The 18,577-nt window shown below is 37.6% G+C and overlaps 1 protein-coding gene across 7 annotated transcripts in view; it reads right to left on the bottom strand.

The window, feature by feature from the left end:
• The window catches only part of LOC102654975 (zinc finger protein 628-like), a 97,229-nt gene that overhangs the window by 44,911 nt on the left and 33,741 nt on the right, over positions 1-18,577 (bottom strand). The window contains exon 4 of one of the 7 annotated variants that reach the window (XM_026440152.1): positions 14,031-18,577. This exon is cut by the window's right edge and continues 179 nt beyond it. The exons of the other annotated variants lie outside the window; for them this stretch is intronic. Within the exon in view, the coding sequence (XP_026295937.1) occupies positions 18,163-18,577 (415 nt within the window). The 3' untranslated portion in view covers positions 14,031-18,162. Of the gene's footprint in view, positions 1-14,030 lie in introns of those variants that run through there. 7 annotated transcript variants of the gene reach the window in all.

The raw sequence follows: 18,577 nt of genomic DNA, 5'->3' as shown, positions 1-18,577 counted from the left end.
ATTCTCGTACACGCTCGCACACGTGTACGCACTCGTACATATACATACACACACGCCACACACGTAATTCTGACCCACCCGATATACTAGAACACGCGCGTCACATCCGGTCGGTACTAATAAAATTCTATTAACGTCTTGTACTTCGTAAAAAGTGCTTGCCAATTACGCATTGTCGTGTTCGTATCGTTCGTAATTAAATCATTTGTGTACATACATCTATAAATATATATATTGTATCATAATATATATATATATATATATATATTTACTCGTTTATTATACGCGTACTATAAAGTGTATGTGTTATTTTATATATATATATATATTTTTTTTTTCATTTGTGTGTATGTGCTCTCTGTCACGTGAGTGTATTTTCAATGTTATTCGCGTATGTGTCGTGTGTATGTGTGTGTGTGTGTATTTTCATATGTATACGTATGCGTGTCTTGTCGTCGAAAGAAAATCACGACAAGGGTTACCTATTACTCTTTGTAACTCTTTTAATACTGTCAAACAACCATCCGCTATAAATCAATAATTAAAGGAAATTAAGCGCGAGAAATGTGACTCGATAGAATCGCGGAGGATCGTGCATTATTCCTCGACACGATCCTCCGATATTCCCGTCTTTGCTCGTTCGTCGATTATCTGTTTAACATACGTTTAAAAGCGGCGCCAGGGATTGAAATGTTTCTTTTTTTTTTTTTTTTCCTTTTTTATCTTTCTTTCAATTACCCTCCCAATTAAATATTTATTCAACGATGTTCGCGATGTGTGCCCCGATAAATCTAACGAAGATCCTTAACAATTCCGATTCCCTCTAATCTAATCTCGACAATCGTTAAACAATCGCCTCGATAGACGAAGAATCGAAGAATTCTTTTCACGTTGAACGAATCGTCGAAAATGTTCGCGATCATCGAAACACAAATCGAATAATAACCGAAAACGAGATTCAATTTCTACTTGGCCTTCTTCTTCGAATCGGCCGTTTCCTAATATCCATAGGAAACAAGAGGGATGTGGGGAGAGGAGGGGAAGGACAAAGAGTTCGTTCAACGAAAGGCAAGCTGCCTTCAACAGGAACTCTAATTAGGATTAATTATAATCTATATAATTGGATATGTATGCGTGTGTTATGTTATGTATTGCAACGTGACAACCTTCTGGCAAGAGATACGGGCGAGATATGCTACGAGATTTTTTTCCACCCTCTATTTACAATCGATCCTAATACAACTTTTATCCTATATACATATACACATATGTATGTATGTATGTATATATAACGATACGTATACAGGAATCGTCGTAGCCAAACGTACTGATCAGTTAATTACGCGAGGTAAACTTAACTTAAATGTGTGTCACAACGTTCGTGGACGGAAAGGGTTCACGCTCCCCTCGCGCGACATTTTCTTTTGGAAGAGATAAAAATCAAAATTTGATTGAAAAATATTTTCCCTTCAATTATCATTCAATACGATTTCGATCGATGGCCAATTTTATCTACTTGTACATTTTTCGAATTCTCGTGGGAAATGTAACAATTTCAATTTCGCTAGAAATTGAAGTAATATCAATTATTTTAAAATAACGAATAATTATAAATTTCCAATTCATAAAAGACGATAGGCTCGAAATGTGTTAAAAAAATTGGAAACAGGGAGTAGAAATGAATTTTTGAAAATTGAATTGCAAATTTTAAATAAGTTGGAATAGAGTGAGATGTAAACGTGCGAGAGGAATGGTAGAAAATAACGAGAAAGATAAGAAAAAAAAAAAGGAAAAAAGAAAACGAAAAACGCGCGTTGATGAAAAAATCAACGTTTCTTCCAGGCCCCGGCATCCGATTTTTGGATATCTCGATATCGCTTATCGGGCTATCTACACAGGACATTTAATAACATTTAGTTACACTAAGTAAGTACAATCTATCTCCTATATATTATATACAATTAGAACGAGTGTTTAGGAACTTTAGAACAGAAACTCGAGAGCTACTTCGGTCTAAGAACTAAGGGATTGATAAAAAGAAGACGCGATAACCAAGATCTACAAGGAGCCTGATCCAATCTTTCTTCTTCTTCTTCTACTTCTTCTTCTCCTCTGTTCAACTTTGTCGTCTTAAAATTATCGATAATTTAAAAAAAAAGAAAATAAAGAATAAAAATAATTCATTCTCCAATTCTCTTTCAACGTGAAAATAACATCTTCATATCGAAGAATAGAAATTAAAAAAAGATCCAGCGCTTGTGGAGAAAATTTTTTCCCCCCTTAAGACGCAACGTGTCGTCTACACTCTAGAGTTTCGTTTTCTTTTTCTTTTCTTTTCTTTTTTTTTCTCAACTTTTCAGTACTTTTGGCGAACGATTATAAACTAAAAAACGTTAAGACAAGGATCTAAATATCTATCAGAGGAATACTTATATCGCCTTATATTCAATGTCTTATTATATGTATATATATATATATATATATATATATATATATATATATATATATATATACATGTACAGGGACCTGCGTACGATAGAATTCGAGGCACGTGCAGTTTTCACGACGATGACGAAGATGAGATCGAAAATCGAAGGGTTTTCACGAGATTCGCGGTTAGAATTCGTTCACGAAAATGCTTGTTCTCTCCTATTGGAAAGTTTCAGGAACGAAAAGATTGGGAATTCACGAAACGTAGGAATTTGTGTGGAAAATTTTTTCTCGAAAAAAAAAAATTTTTTTCAAACCTCTAATAATAAATTTCTTAATAGAATTCGAGAATTGAGCGTGTGAAGTATATCATAATTGGTATTTTTTATGACTTTTGTCCAAGCATTTCTTTTCGACAAAAGAAAAGAAAAGAATTTGAAAATCCTTAATCAGGATTATTAAGATGAGTGGAATAAGAACTCGAGTTGCTGGAAATTAAATATACTACGCCTTAAGTAGAGAAGGAGAAACGAAAAATTTCAATTTTCGATAACACGGATAACATAATTATTAAATAGAATCAACGTCTTATAAAAAAATACATCTGTAAAATATATGAAAAGAAAAAAAAATATATATATATATATACGCGACAACATAGTGAAAAATCTCGTAAAAAAATTTTTCAAGATTTTCAATAACATTCGATAAATCGATAATAATTTATCAAATTATTGCACATTTTTATTTTTTTTTTGAAATCATAGATCTTTTTCCTTTAAAATCTTCTCCGCCTCCCTCCCCGATCAACGATATATTTTAAACAATTATTAACTCTCTTAACGCTAAACGAATTAAACAATCGTTCACTACTCCTTTCAACTTCCCTTTCCTAAATCTATACAATTTTTGTACTATGTATAATTCGTTCAAATTTCTCACTTTTCGAACAATAATAATAATAACAATAATAATAATAATTATAATAATAATAATAATAATAATAATAATAATAATAATAAAACTCAATGATAAATCAATCGAGACGACACGCATTTACACGCGTTTATGGAACGTAACGCGTGATCTTACTCTTCCAAAAAAAAAAAAAAAAAGAGTAACGAAACCAAATCGAATCGAATCGAATCGAACGAAATCAAACGGGCAGGGGAGAGGGGAGGAAAAAAAAAAAAGAAAAACAAAATCGACGGACGATTTTAATTAACGAGATTAAAAGAAAAAAAAAAAAAAAGCAACGAGACAGAAACAGGTTTAGAGGAGTAGGAAATTGGACGAAATTGGACGAAAATTCCGGGAACGCGAAATCCTCGCGTCGAATATCTTAATGGCCGCGGGGAAAACGGAAGTCGAGGCGATTCGGGGAGCCGCATCCGGAGAGGGGAAGGGAAGGCGGGGGAAGGAGAGGAGGGATGACCTAAAACCCTACGTTAATTGGAACTTTACTAATTGATTGTACTCTACGTGAGCGGCGCGCGGCGTTCATTAATTCTCTTCTCGATTGCACTTTACTGGGCGATCGTTGTTCCGCGTTTCGCGGCGTAATTGCGACCTCGAACGTGTCCGTGCACCTATCAAGGGAAACGGGCGACCGATGCGTGCGCGTGTAAATAGGACGTCGGCGTCGCCGACGACGGCGTCCAATGCTTCTCCTCGTTCGTTGGCTACGCGCGATCCTCGAAATCGCGTTCACGATCGAGGCAAGAGAGCGTAAAACTCGGAGCGCAACGTTCTCGAAAATTCAGACAGCTGCTCTCACAGTTCTGCGGTATAGTCGAAATATCCGATGATCGAGTAACGTTGGAAATATTTTTTTCCCCAAATGTTTATTTATTGAGCTAGGATTAATTATTTAGGTATCTTAAATATTCTCCTCTTCCTATTTTCGGGCTCAATTCTATCCGATCTGATCGACACGCGTAGATCAATCGATATCCAAAGTTTGTGAAAAGTTGATTCAAGTGATGGATCTGAGTTTAATTAAGGTTTAAGATCGAGTCGTAACGTGTTTCACTGTACGATAAATCATGATTGAAGTTAATACCAAGTTTATATCACGGTACGATGATATAGAGAATCATAGCGATGTTTGAAATTGTTTAAAAAAGATCCATTTTACGACCACAATGCAATTAACGTGTATAATACTACGAATTAATTTTCTCTTTCTTTCCACGGATTCCTTCCTGCTCGTCACCCCTCGCTCGAATGCTCGCCGAGATCGTCGCTCGCGATCGTAATTGGTAATTGAGTCGAGGAGAGGCGATACGTCGTCGAGAGTCACTAACGCGTGGAAATTAAACGCGCCGCGATAAATGAACGAGAGTGGCCCTCTTAGGGGAAATCGTGGAAAATGTCCGACCATTCGTGCTTTTTTTCTCCTTCTTTCTTCTTTTTTCTTTCTTTTTTTTGTATGTATGGACGAACGTGAGATTTTTCACGATTTATTTATTTATTTCTTTCTTTCTCTCTGGGAATCGCAATTAACGAGGTATTGTTAACGATCGTTGATGCAGAATTTGCGGGTTGAGAGATTGGAGGGGTAGTTTTGAAGGATTCGTTTCGATTCCTTGGAAAATTTTGAAAAATGTACTTTTTTTTCTGTAAGACGATTCGTATCTTCATTTTTCCCTTCCCCCCCCTTTTTTTTTTCTTTCATCGTACGATTACATGCGTTTGAGAAAATTTAAAGAGGCAAAGAGAAGAGAAGAATAAAATCGAATCTGTCGTTTCTGAAACGTTGCATTTGCAGTCGCGTTCGCAGCTCTCACTTTGATCGACTATTTACTACATGATTCGATAAATATCTAGTAATAACACGTATCCAAACTAATTACCGTTTCCAATTTATTACGTAGAAATTATTCAATTAATTTGCAAAACTATATTCGTGCTCGTCAGCGTGTTTATCTGTTTGTAATTGCTAAAATTATATTGGTTCAATTAATCGGCCCGATTAATAACCAAACCGATATAATTCTAATCGAAAAAGAAGGGGAAAAAAAAAAGATATTGAAATATACATAATAAACGAAAAAGACAAAGGATTTTTTCTTTCCCAATCAAATTTTCATATATCACATATTTTTTCTCTCGAGGAAAAAAGATAAAAAAAAACACGAACACTTGGAATGAATTTTGCATCGAACAGTTGGCAAATTTGTAACTCGTGCAAGAGCTTTTCTCCAAGCTCTTTAATTTTTGAAACGGCCATCTAAATTTGAACGGGAAGATGTCTAATGTCCGCATCGTGAAATACGCCAACGATCAAGGAACGATCCCCTTGCGCTTTCCCTCCTCTTCCCCCCGTGATCAACCGTGCACAGGACAATTACCCCTTTCTACTTCGCCATTTCACGCAATTGTGCAAAAGTTGGTTTCAATCGTATCGGCAATTTCGTCTGAATTCTCGATGTATCTTTTTCGAATTATTTTCTCTCTCTCTCTTTTCTCGTTTTTCAGATGGAGGGTTCCTGTACGAGCGAGAGAGAATAAGAAGATCGTGGGAGGAAAAAGAATATATCGCGTGTAAATTTTTGCAACAATTTCATCATCGAGAAATAAGTTTATCTTTCACGAATGACATTTGTAAACATCGTTCGTTTTCTAATGAGTCAGTTTTCCGACGAATCTCGATAGTAAGCGGAAGTGGAGATTGCATAAATATTTCTATCTTGTTATTTAAATAGATGCAAAAAAAAAAAAGAAAAGAAAAGAAAAAGAGAAAAATAACGGAGATTTGGCGAAAATATTATTTTTTCTGTCGATCGTTTCGTTATTTTTCGTATCTAAATACTCGAATTGATAATAATTGGATTGTAGATCCAGAAAAGTTTTGGCCAAATTTTTACGTTTCTATATTTTACATTGATTGATTTTTTATTCGAGTCAACGTTAATTATCGTTATAACATCGTATCGTATCCGAAATATGGATAAATTATATAATTACGAAATTTGTAATTATATCGTTTTCAATTTCCAAAATTGAAATTAGAATTATATACATTATGTATATTCGTGTTTGTAAATATAACATATCTTTTTTAAATTGAAATTATAATTCGTATCGAATGTAATTTAATATCGAAATTCGTAAGAAAAATATCACAAAACGAACAGTTAATCAGAAATATTAAGCATTCTTAAAAATTAAACAATCCTTAAAATTAAATAACCCAATTTAAATTTGAGTATTTAATGAATCCAATATAATTTTGGAATGATCGAGAAATTGTTCGCGATCTCGATCAAAATTTCGCGAGAAAAGAATGATAAAACTCCTCGAAGATCGACAAAATCTATCATAGAACGAAGCAATGTGCATCGTTTTTTTTTATTTCCGTGTAAAAATCTGATTAAATTTCCTTTAAAAGAAAAATTATAAAACCCTAAACTCTTAAATGTCCTTTCTATAAAATCTTTTCAATTTCTCAAACAAAATTCCATAAAAACGTATTAACAGATCCATTTAAAAAAAAAAATCCGAAATTCCATCTTTTGGATACCCGATTCATCGACAAGAAAATCCTCCAATTTCACCGATCCCCTCCCTCGATCACTTATGTGGCAAAAAAAAAAAGAAAAAAAAAAAAATCGGTCGTTCTCCACACGCAAAATTGAGCGTCACTGTCCAATTTACGATTTATCTGTGGTGACGTGCATACATGCATGCATGCATGATCGCTCGGTCGCTCGTGAGCGCGATAACGCAGCGCAGTTGGGTCGATGCATTATGCAGTTTTCCGTGCGTTCATTATATTTTTAGACCTTTACGATTGCAAGGTTACAGTTGTGACGGCCGCCTCCTCTCGTTAATTGCGATTTTTCCGCGGCAATCGTCTTCTTCCCCGGATAACCATCTCCTGCGAAACTTTCGCCATTGCAACTCGCCGTTGCCAGAGAATTACGTTTTCCCGAGATCGAACGTTTATTTTTTAGCTCAGCCGTGGAAATTCGATGTTTACAATTCGATTGAATATATTTTCCTCTTCTTCTTCTATTTTTTTATGGAAGCAAAGATATATAAAGAGCAAAGATCGTTAACAATTTTGATAAATTACTGAAATTATCGATACCGAGGAAAATTGAGAAAAGTTAGTCTAAAATCGAGCAGAAAGGGGAGATGTTTGATACAAACAAACGCATTTTTCCATGTTTAAATGATGCGCTTGAGAGATAGAAGAGGACGGGGAAAAAAATTTGTCGATCGAAGGATTCTGAAGAAGAACGATTAACTAATTTAAAAGATCGATTGAACGAATTGACGCTGTTGATCTAAGCAAGTAAGCGAATAAAAATTAAGAAATTTTATCGAGAGAGCAGACAGATTACAGACAGCGCGAATGCTTTATCGAAGAAATACACCAATTTTTTCGCCACATATACGATAACCTATTATTTTCCTGAAAGTCCACGAGTCTTCTCCAACTTCCGTTTACACAGCTCGGCTATATCTGGAACTAACTGGCGGACGAATTTTATTTTCCGATCCTTCCACACACATTTCTACATTAGAGAAACATAACGAATATCTTATAAAGATTCAAATATTCAAACCTTCAAAACCATCCGAGAATCAAATCCAAACAGAATATACACGTATATATTCGAAACAACTATTAAATCCTTCTTTTTGCACCAGATCTACTACACCTTCCCTCCAATGTTTCCAAAAAAACACTATGAATATTTCATCAGAAAAACTTTCCTATCCTCTTTCTCTCTCTCTCTCTCTCTCTCTCTCTCACCATCAGCAAGTAACGAAATACCAGATCCTATCCATCCATCGAGAGCGGTACACCCTCGAAACAGAAGCGAATTTTTTTCTGCTTTCCCTTCCCCCTCCATCGAGCCGATCCTTGGACGGCCGACCCTCCCTCCCTCCTCTGTTTTCCCTGTCCCACGTCCGCCCGTTTCCACATTGCAATTGTCTGTGACGGTTAATCGATGCTCGTTATAAATTGATCGACCGTTTCGCGACGACCCGATCGAATTCGATTCGGCCTCCCGTGGGAGGGGAGGAGGAGGGGGTGGCGGGGGCCGAAAATTAAAGCTCGATTAAACGCGGAATCACGCGCGGTTTAAACGTCGATCCGGGCTTATCCGGGTAGTGGATGGACCGATCAGAATTCGCGGATCAGAAAATGCGTGGCGAGAGAGGGGCGGAGAGGGGCGACGTGCGCCACTTACGCGGAAACTTAAACGCGTGACGAAACAGGAGAGAGAGAGAGAAATATGAAAATCCTTTGAAAGAAACATTTTTTTTGCAATGATTAAGAGAACGATGATTTTGAAGATTCTCTTCATTTCATTTTCTTTTATTATTCTTAGGGATTTAATCTCGTTTGATCCGTTCTCCCTCTCTCTTTTCTTTTTTTTTTTCGGTTTCTTTTTTCTCGAGGAAAAGGATAGAGACGATGGAGAGATTCGTTCGCGCATAAATCCGGATCGAGTTTTGCGTTATCGTGAAATGTACGAGTTGGAACGATTTAGATGTAAGTTGGTTATGTAAACGATAAATTTTGTCGGGAGGTTTGCTCGATAAACACAGTGGTCATAAGTCGTGGTAAATTATAAAGAATTGATACGAATGTTTCTGTTTTTCATCTGTAGAGAGAAATCTGTGTTCGACGACGCGCGTGCAGTGTTTAGATTTCATTGAATTTATCTAAGAACCGATCCGTTCCCAATCACGTACCTTATTCGTGTTAATATTATACTCGGAGAATATTATTCCTTTTTTTTTTCTTTTTGAAAACAGAGTAGTCTTGTTTCGAAAATTCTTCAATCATTCTTCAACTTTTAGATACTTTTAGATAAAATGTCCAATATGTAACGAAAAAAATAATTAAATTAACATTAGAAAGAAGAAGAGATTAGAAAAAGTGAAAATTAGAAATGTCGTTTCATCCGTTGACTCATAATTTTTAATTTCTCGATTCGAGCGATACGAAAGAATCGATAAATTGGATATTGAATAATTTCGCGTAAAAAAGTTTTTTTCCCGAAAATTCTGTTTATTTTTTTTATCGAAATAGAAATAAAGTACGGGATATAATAATTCACAGGATTGAAAATCGTATCTTTTTTAAACACGAACGATTCAACACCCCCGCTCTGCAAACTATAACACGATTGTTTATCAAAATTATCAAGTGCGTTAAATTTTCATCGATCGATTAAATCGTTATCACGTTACGGAGTTATCGATACGATTTTTTCAATTTTTTTTTTTATTCCAAATTAACGAACACGCAATCTCTAACGCAATTTTTTTCTTTTTTTTTCCTTTCTTTTTTTCCTTTTTTTTTTTTTTTTTTTATCATTTAACAATCAACGAGATACGATTCGATTCTCGTCGAGAATATATTAATAGAATTCCCATGAGCTAGCTAATAATATCGAATTAATCCGATTACACGGAATTTCATTTTAAACTCGACAAACATCGATTCTCCGATTATTAACCGAGATTTCGCAAATTAAGTGAGAGAATTATTTTTTTTTTTTTTTCCCTCCCGCCCAAGATACGAATTTCTCCAATGAAAACAAAAAATTTTATTTACATTCGTTACGCCGATAAAACGAGGATGAAAGTATAAATTAAATTTAAAAATCGAGTTCGAACCGAGTCATTTGATTTTTCTAAAATGATCTTTCGATTTTCCCATCTTTTTTATCTTTTTCAACGATCAATCGTGTATATATATATGAATATAAATAGAAACAAGAAGAAACAAGATAGAAACAAGAAATGCAACGTTCCCATGCAACGTGTAAACATTTTGCTTATCAATGCTTGTAATTTAATGTGTGAGAAAGAGAGAGAGAGAGAGAGAGAGAGAGAGAGAGAGAGAGAGAGAGAGAGAGAGAGAGAGAGAGAGAGAGAGAATGAATCAATTGCGTTTTTCACACACAAATCGTTTACATCTTTCTTTTATCTTATTCTAATTTAATAATCGATGCGAATTGAACGAAACTCGCGTTTCGTTTCATCGAAATCGAAAATCGACTTTTATTTCATCGATTGTTAATAAACGAAATTATTGACTTTTTTGAAATTATCTCTAATCTCTGTAAAAACTGTACCAAAAGCAAACACCTTGTGGAAACGGAAACGGAGGTGATATCGATTGTTTATAAAGACTATTAATTATTAAATTATTTATCTGATTATCTATCCGAGGCGGAGTAGCATCGAGAAAATTGCGAACAGAAATGTGGAAATGTCACAAGCCGCGTAATTTTAATGATTCGTAATCTCTCGGTGTATTTATTCATCGTTCGGTAAATTAATTGAGAAGAAAAATTTACGCTCCTCTGCGTGTACATTGGCTCGATAATAAATATACATAATTCTTTCTCGTATTACCTGTATCACGTGAGAATTTCATGACGTTTATCACCGCGTGAGCTAGAAGAAGAAGAAAAAGAACAAGAGTGTATCGCACAAGAAGAGTGTTCGCTGGAAAAAGAAAGAAAAAAAGAAAAAAAAAAGAGCGGAAGAAAGAAAGGACAATCGAAAAGAAACAAAAAAACAAAAAAAAAAAAAGAAACGTTCGAATCGCAAACTTCGTCAAACTCGGACCGAAGACGGTTCCACAGAGTTCCACGTATGATCGACGTGACGCGTTTTTTTTTACCCGACTGTCAATCATCGAACGAATGTCGATACTTCGAAACGCCGTTGGATTAAAAAACGCCGCCGTCGATGGATGGAAAAACGCAAATTCGAGAGAAAAAAGAAGAAAAAAGAAGAAGAAGAAGAAGAAGGAAGAAAAGAGAGAAAAGGTAAATGAAAAAAAAGAAAAGGAAAAAACTCACGTCAAACTGTTGCAAAAAGTGGAAGCGAATCGTTTCCAGTTTACAAGCTCGAAACTTCCCCTCCCCCCCCCCTAATCCTGTCTGGAATCAGATCTGGCAACGAGCCAGGAAACCAAAAGGAGAAAATGGCGGAAAGAAAAATAAAATAAACGGGATCAAAGTAGAATTAAACGCGGGGAAAGGATTCGAGATTGAGGGGGCGAGACGCGTTAACTTGTTTTTTTTTTTTTTTTTTGATCCATCCGTGGCTGATCCACGGTGACGGATTAATATATTCACGATTTCACGGTCCCTAACGACATTGAAATCGCGTGCAACCCGTCGATTAATCGATACGAAGCGAGGAGAAGTCCCGTTGACCGATTCCTTTCCTTCGGTGCAGGGCCTCAACGCGGAACAACGATGAATATTTCACGGATTTCGATCGATTTCTCCACCTCTCTATTCTCTCTCTTATTCTCTCTCTCTCTCTCTCTCTCGCGAGGAGCACGAGGACGGCGGTAGAAAGCAGTCTGCTACTAAATATACAATAAGCTCGAGAAACCTAGGAGAAGGAGAAAGAGAGAGAAAGAAAAAAAAAAAGTCCTGCTCGATGCACGACTACATCGACCGTAACTGCGAATGTCGAACGATCGAAATATCCTCGTTTCACCCTCCCCCCCCCCCTTCCTGCCATCCCTCTTTGAGAAGGTACGAGATATTTTTAAGATATTTAATTTTTTTTTTTTTTAAAGAAAGTTTAGAAAATTTTTGTCTTACTTTCAATCTGTTCAATCTTTGATTAATTTTGGTAATAATGTTTTTTTATATTATCTATTTTTTTATGTGGTGAGAAAAGAATAGCGTTTACTTTACTTAATCGTTGATGGATTTCGCGAAATATAAGGGGAAGAAAGTATTGTTAATGATAGTCTGGAGTATAGCTTAATAAAGTGTAATTAATCGAGGGTCTTATTATATAGTGTAATCGAGGGATTAAAATAAAGGGGGGGAGGAGGGGGGAGAACTTTCTACATTTTCTACAGAGCACGAGCACAGAAATAAATAAATAAATCTGTTGGTTATCTATGGATAATTGAATAATACAGAAAATAGCGGGTTCGTTTCATTATCTATTTCGTTTGATGTTTAAAAATTAACTATTGAGTCCTCTATCTTGTGAACTTCCCTATTACGCGTCGGATGGTGAAACACAATCATACGTCACAATAAAAAATAATTAGCGGTCGGATAAATTTGTCAGAGACAAATGAAATTAAACGTTAAGAATGCAAATTTTAGATATTTCCTAAGCATTGTCTTATCATTATTTACACGACCACTCCCTTCTTCGATTGTTTAGACGGACAAAAAAAGAGAAGAAAACGAGTAAGTAACAAAAGACCATTTCAGCTTCGAACACGTTGAATCATCATAAGTCGTCTCATAAATTATGTGTCATCATTCGTATGCAATCCAGAAGAAACAATTATTAGATCTTTTCGTTATTTGGAATAATCAATAACTTTCAAATTTCCAAACAATGCAATTTTTTAACCCTAATTTATTCTTTACATTTTATGCCCGGAAAGGATACTTAAGAAAAAGTGAATTATCTGTTTATTCAAAGTGAACAATTCGTAACAAAGTGAGTCTCTCCATTCGTATATATCGTAGCAACTTTCCGTTTAAATAATCCTTATTTAAATAAAAATATCGTGTGTAATTCTATATAAAAAAAAAAAAAAAAAGAAAAGAAAAAAAAAATTAAACATTTCCACACACTTAATGCAATATTTTCAAGGAAGAAGCGAAAGACGCGTTAAACGTTAACGATAAAATATTTCTATTAAAAGAAGGATATTTTAATGAAAAGAAGAAACTTTACAAGACTTTTATGCCTTTACTAAAAATGATGAGGATAAATTGTAAAACAATGACGATACCTTTACACTCCCATCGATCGATAATATCACACAGGGACGAACCTAAAAAAAAAACACGATAATGATAATAATATCGCGAAATATCACGTATATTTCCTTCTCCTTTCGATCACGATTCCGCGGCGATCCGAAACTCGATCGAGACGATTAATCGCGTTACACGCTTAAACACCCACGGTTATTCAACCTTATCTAAACTAATAGGAAAACAAAAGTATGCTGCTCGAATACTGGTTTCTCGTATCACCCGTACGCTCATGAGAATATACGCGAGGTCATCGCCGCGCATTGTGAACGGCCGAAACGCGATCCTCGCTTTGTTTCGCGTGTTTCCGCGCACGATTCGCGACTCTTTTTCTCCCTTTTCTTTCTTTCTTTCTTCCTTTCTTTTTTTCCACGCCGAAAACGCGGTGGAAAGAAATATTATCGTTTGTCAGGATGCGCAGTGAAAAAGCGCATCGCGCTTATCCTGCGCAGAATGTTTCCACCAACAACTGTGTCGACTCGATACGAGAATGGTTTCGTACCAATCGTGAGAATTGAGAGGAAAGATGAAATATCGTCGTGACGTTTGTTTTCTTTTCTTCCCTTCTTTGTTTTTTCTTTTTTTTCTTGAAAATTTTCAGATTTTGTTGTATTTTGTTCAAAGAAACAAAAAATCAATTTTAGTAATTTTAGAACTTTGTCGCATTAATTTGTTCGACGAGAATAGATTATTTCTCTCATCTATTGTATCGTTCGCTCTTAGGAACATCTTGAATGAATTTCTTCGCGAAATGAAGTATCGCATGGAAACCATTTTTTTTTTGTTTTTGCGATTCCCGATTATACATTTTTTTTTTCTATTTTTTTTTTCTTTTTTTTTAAGAATCAATTCATTTAACTTCTAAGCAATTTGTTGAATATTCAAAGACGCGATATTGTAATTTGTTCGTCGAGTTTGCAAACCTGTTCTCGGATTGCACAATCGCTGCGTGACAATTGTGCAATATTTGCAATTCAGTCTCACCCTTTTTTTCCTTTTTTCTTTTTTTTCTTTTCTTTTTTTTTTTTTTTTTTTTTTCAAATTAGGCACGAGTGAGGAAACAAGCGAATAATATCGATGCAACGCCTCAACAACAGCCCGATCAAACAGTAAAATACGTAATGATTTACGATTATTTAAACATCGCTAAAATTCGAAATGAGAATTAAGATTTGCAATTCAACGATTCGAATGTTATTATGGAAACTGCTTGTTCTCCATAATAATAATATCCACTCTCTGTAAAAAAAGTGTTAATAACTACTAAGAGTATAAAATAAGAAATATTCTAATTACATATTGTAAATTGAAAAAATAGGAAAAATAAGAAAAAAAAAAACGAAGAGAGAGAGAAAAAAAAAAGAAAAAGAAAAAGAAAAAGAAAAAACATCAAAAGATCTACGTAATTATTAATGTTTCTGCTTCTCATACCTCGATGGATTCTTCACCACGTCGATCCACAGAAATCGCACGGAACACATTTCCTGTTTACGGAATAAAGTTGCGTTTTGCCTCGAACAGGTGTGTATCTGTTCTCTCTTTCTCTCTCTCTCTCATCCTTTCTCTCTCTCTCATCCTTTCTCCCTTTCTCTCTCTCTCTCTCCTTTTCTCTCTGCGCGCAGCGTTCGGTCTTCCGTTTCTCCGCGAACCATTTAGAAGACCTCGGAGAAATTTTCGTAACTGAACGCGCGTTTCCTCCTCGAAGATAAAACATCATTTCCAATTCTTCCATTCTTTTCTTCTTCTTATTGCACGATCTTCGAACCTATTCGAACTCACTCGACCCTGGACAGAGATTCACGAAAGAAATTCGAAAACACGTTCTTTTTAAACCCATTTCCTTTCGAACAAAGGAAAATTAAAAATTTCCAAATCGAATTTCGAATTCGATCGATTATCGATCATCTCGAAGCAAAAGGAAATATCGCGTACTGAAATAAATAAACAGTGGATGGGAATAGGATAGAAAGAGAAGGAATGATCGATATCAAGATTCAAAAAAAAAAAAAAAGAAGAAGAAAGAAAGAAATCAGGGTAGAAGAAGAATAAGGAAAATTATCGTGATTTATAATAGTTATTGCACTGATTCGCTGGCCTACCGCATCGTCGTTAGAGATTATATTATTGTACACGCGCCGACTTGGCTATCTCCGATGCGTTTGGCGCGGCCGACACGCGCTCCCGATATCGCGTTATATACGTCGATGCGCGTGATAGGGATTGGGTAAGAGGTCTGTGAACACGCGTAATACATAGGAGCAGGCTACGCGGGGAACGGTCCGCGACGACAGCCCGTTCGCCAATGAGATACGCGATAATCCGTTCTCGTTAACGCGATGTAATTAACTGGAGCCTCGGTCTCGGAATGAAACGGAACGAGGTCGAAAGATATTTAGCAGCATTCGATATAGCCTAACTCCACGTACGAAGGATGGGTATCCTGCGCGGAGAGGAATCGAAGATCGAAGCTTTAGAAACTTAATGATCGAAGAGAAAACTTTGGAATAATATCTAAGGGGAGAAGAAGATTTGGGGAATTAAATCCTGTTTAGAAGATCTTAGATCCGAATTTAAATAAGGATAAAATCTTGAAGGAAGAATCGAGAAGAAAATTTTAGAAATTCTTCCTAACGGAGAAGAAAGAACGAAGATTATTTAGTCCAGATTTAAATTAGATATTTTAAAGGATACGTTAAGAGTATAATTCTCGAGAATTGTATTAAAGCCGTTCACGGATAAATGGAACGAAGGTACACGTTACAAGGACATTGCACATAATTCTCCTCGACGAGTGGAAATGAAACTCGATCCCGGCCGAGGAAAAACCTTTAACGCATCGATTAATTCCGTGGGATTGAGCCGCGAGAAAATCGAATACCTTGGAAACGCTTTTCGGATAATTTGGATCCGTACGCGTGTACGTAGTGTCGCCAAATGTATCCGATAATTCTCCTCGACGAGCGAATATAAACACAAGCGCGAAATCCGAGGTCGTCCGAATCGTCGAACGAACCGCCGCGTACGGGATAACAGAGACGAGGAACGAAATACACGGACGCGCGCCACGAAGGGAATGAGAAAACAATTCGGGAAGGTTACGACGCACCGAAGATTCCGACACGCTCGAGTGACAAACGCTCGAGTCCGTTGAGAAAAATTTCTTCAAAGATCGCTACGCTATATATACGTCCACGACGTGTGTCTTGAACCACGAGAGAAACGACGAGCGCGCTCAACAATCCTCCGCTTAAGAACGTGGACGTTCGTTTCTAAAACCCTCCCACGAGTCCCGTACACCCTACCCTCGTCGTCAGTCCTAACCCAACCCCCCTCCCCGAGCCCCCTTGTGTTGCCCTTTTTCTCGCGCGTGTTAATATGTGTATATGTGAATGTACATGATGTGTGTATACGTGTGTGTGTGTGTGTGCGTGCGCGCGTATGTGTATTTTTTTTTTCTTTTTTTCTTCGTTTTAAATCGTTTTATCGTCGGCGCGCGCGAATCCCAACACCCCTCCCCTTGTCAACTGTATAAAATATTCTCAATCGTATCAACAACAGTCACATCGTACATCGTACAACGTTATTACATTATTACAATAGTTTATAGTTAATCGTAATCAATATAATATTCACAGCATTTTATGAAAATCTCTTAAAAGCACCAACCGTGGCGGCTCAAATTTTTTTTTTTCCTTTCTCTCTTCTCTCTCTTCCATTCGTCCTCTTTCTTTCTTTCTTCCTTTCTTTCTTCTTCTTTCTTTCTTTCTTTCTCTCTCACTCTATCATTTCAACGTCCGTCCTTTTTTTTTTTTTAATTTTCTTTTTATCTCGCGTTCAATTTGTTTTAAATCTCAATTTAAAAATCTCGATCTTCCATCTTCATCGTCCTCTTCTTTGATCGTGTTCTTCTTACTCTTCTCTTCTTTGTCTCCCTTTCTCTCCCATCCTCTCACTCTTTCTCTCTAAATCTTTCACTCTCTCTCTTTCTCTCTCTCTTTCTCTCTCTCTCTCTTTCTCTCTCACTTTCTTCCTCTCGCTCTTCCTCTCACTCACATATATATATATATACCTTTAATAATTTATCGATATATATATAATATATATATATGTATATATAAGCTAAACGTTTCGTCTTAAAGCACTGATTAAACGAGGGAGCTCGTTTTAACGTGTCCCTCCCTCTGAACACGCGTTTACCAACCATCCTAACCAAAATCACAGGACTAACTAGAAACACCGCCGGCTTTTTGCCTCGTCGCTCAGTGGGGATCGATGAACGGGAGGTGTACACCCTCCGTGGAGACGAACGAAAAGACAGGAGAGAGCAGGAACGATAGCGGGGAGAGATAAGGGGCACGGGGGCCGCGAACGTTTCTCGGCCGTTTAACGAGACGAGCAGTGGTGGGAGGTCGAACGACGGAACCTGGTGTGTCGAGAGAAGGACACGGTGACACACGGTAACCAGGAGAAGAAACGACAGTGATAGTGACAGTGTAGGTAACAGTAATAACAGTAGCGGGGATAAATAAGGGATAAAGAAATGCGAGAAACAACGAGCGAATGAGAATGAGGCACCACTAGTAGTAGAACTGCTCGTGTCCGTGTTTCCCTTTCCCACGTCCGACCGCATCATCATCATCGTCATCGTCATCGTCATCCCCCGTGTCGTCGCTCGGACGATCGCGTCTATTATCATCCGACGAGCGATCCTTGGACGAGCGTTCCGTCCCCTAACCGGGGGGGAATCCTTGTGCCGCGCGTTGATCGCGTTGGTGGTGGCGATCGGCGCGCGTCGGACAACGGCGTGGACGATCGCGTGCTCGGAACGGGACGCGGGGAGGCGGGAAGGAGGAAGGAAGGGCGAAGGAAGGTGTATCGATCGGCGATTGTTCCTCCGGCGGTGGTGAACGTGGCGGTTGTTGCACGGTCTAAGGCGAACTCAATGATGCGGCGGTGGCGGCGGCGGGGCCTCTTCCTCGGAAGGATCCACGGGGCTCGGGGACAGGAACTTGCGCACATACTTCGGATAATGTGTCTTTTCGTGGGCCTTGAGTATGGTCGACCTCGAGAAGGTCTTGCCGCACAGCGTACACCGGAACGGCCGTTCCCCGGTGTGCACCCGGCAATGGTCCTTCATGTGGTGGCGCAACTTGAAGGCCTTGCCGCAGAACTCGCACTTGAACGGCCTGTCACCTGTGTGCGCCGGTAGGTGGGCTATCAGGGAGCCAACGTCCGGGAACGACTTGCCGCAGAACTTGCAGAGGACGACGCCGGAGGTCGGGTCCGAGTGGGCCGCGAGCTCGAGATCCATCGGCTCGATCGTACCTGCGGTGGGGTAGTGGGCCTCCGGCGGC

This window comes from Apis mellifera, linkage group LG4 (genome assembly GCF_003254395.2).
Source record: "Apis mellifera strain DH4 linkage group LG4, Amel_HAv3.1, whole genome shotgun sequence".
In the NCBI taxonomy this organism is placed as follows: domain Eukaryota; kingdom Metazoa; phylum Arthropoda; class Insecta; order Hymenoptera; family Apidae; genus Apis; species Apis mellifera.
This window is presented reverse-complemented; position numbering and strand designations above follow the sequence as displayed.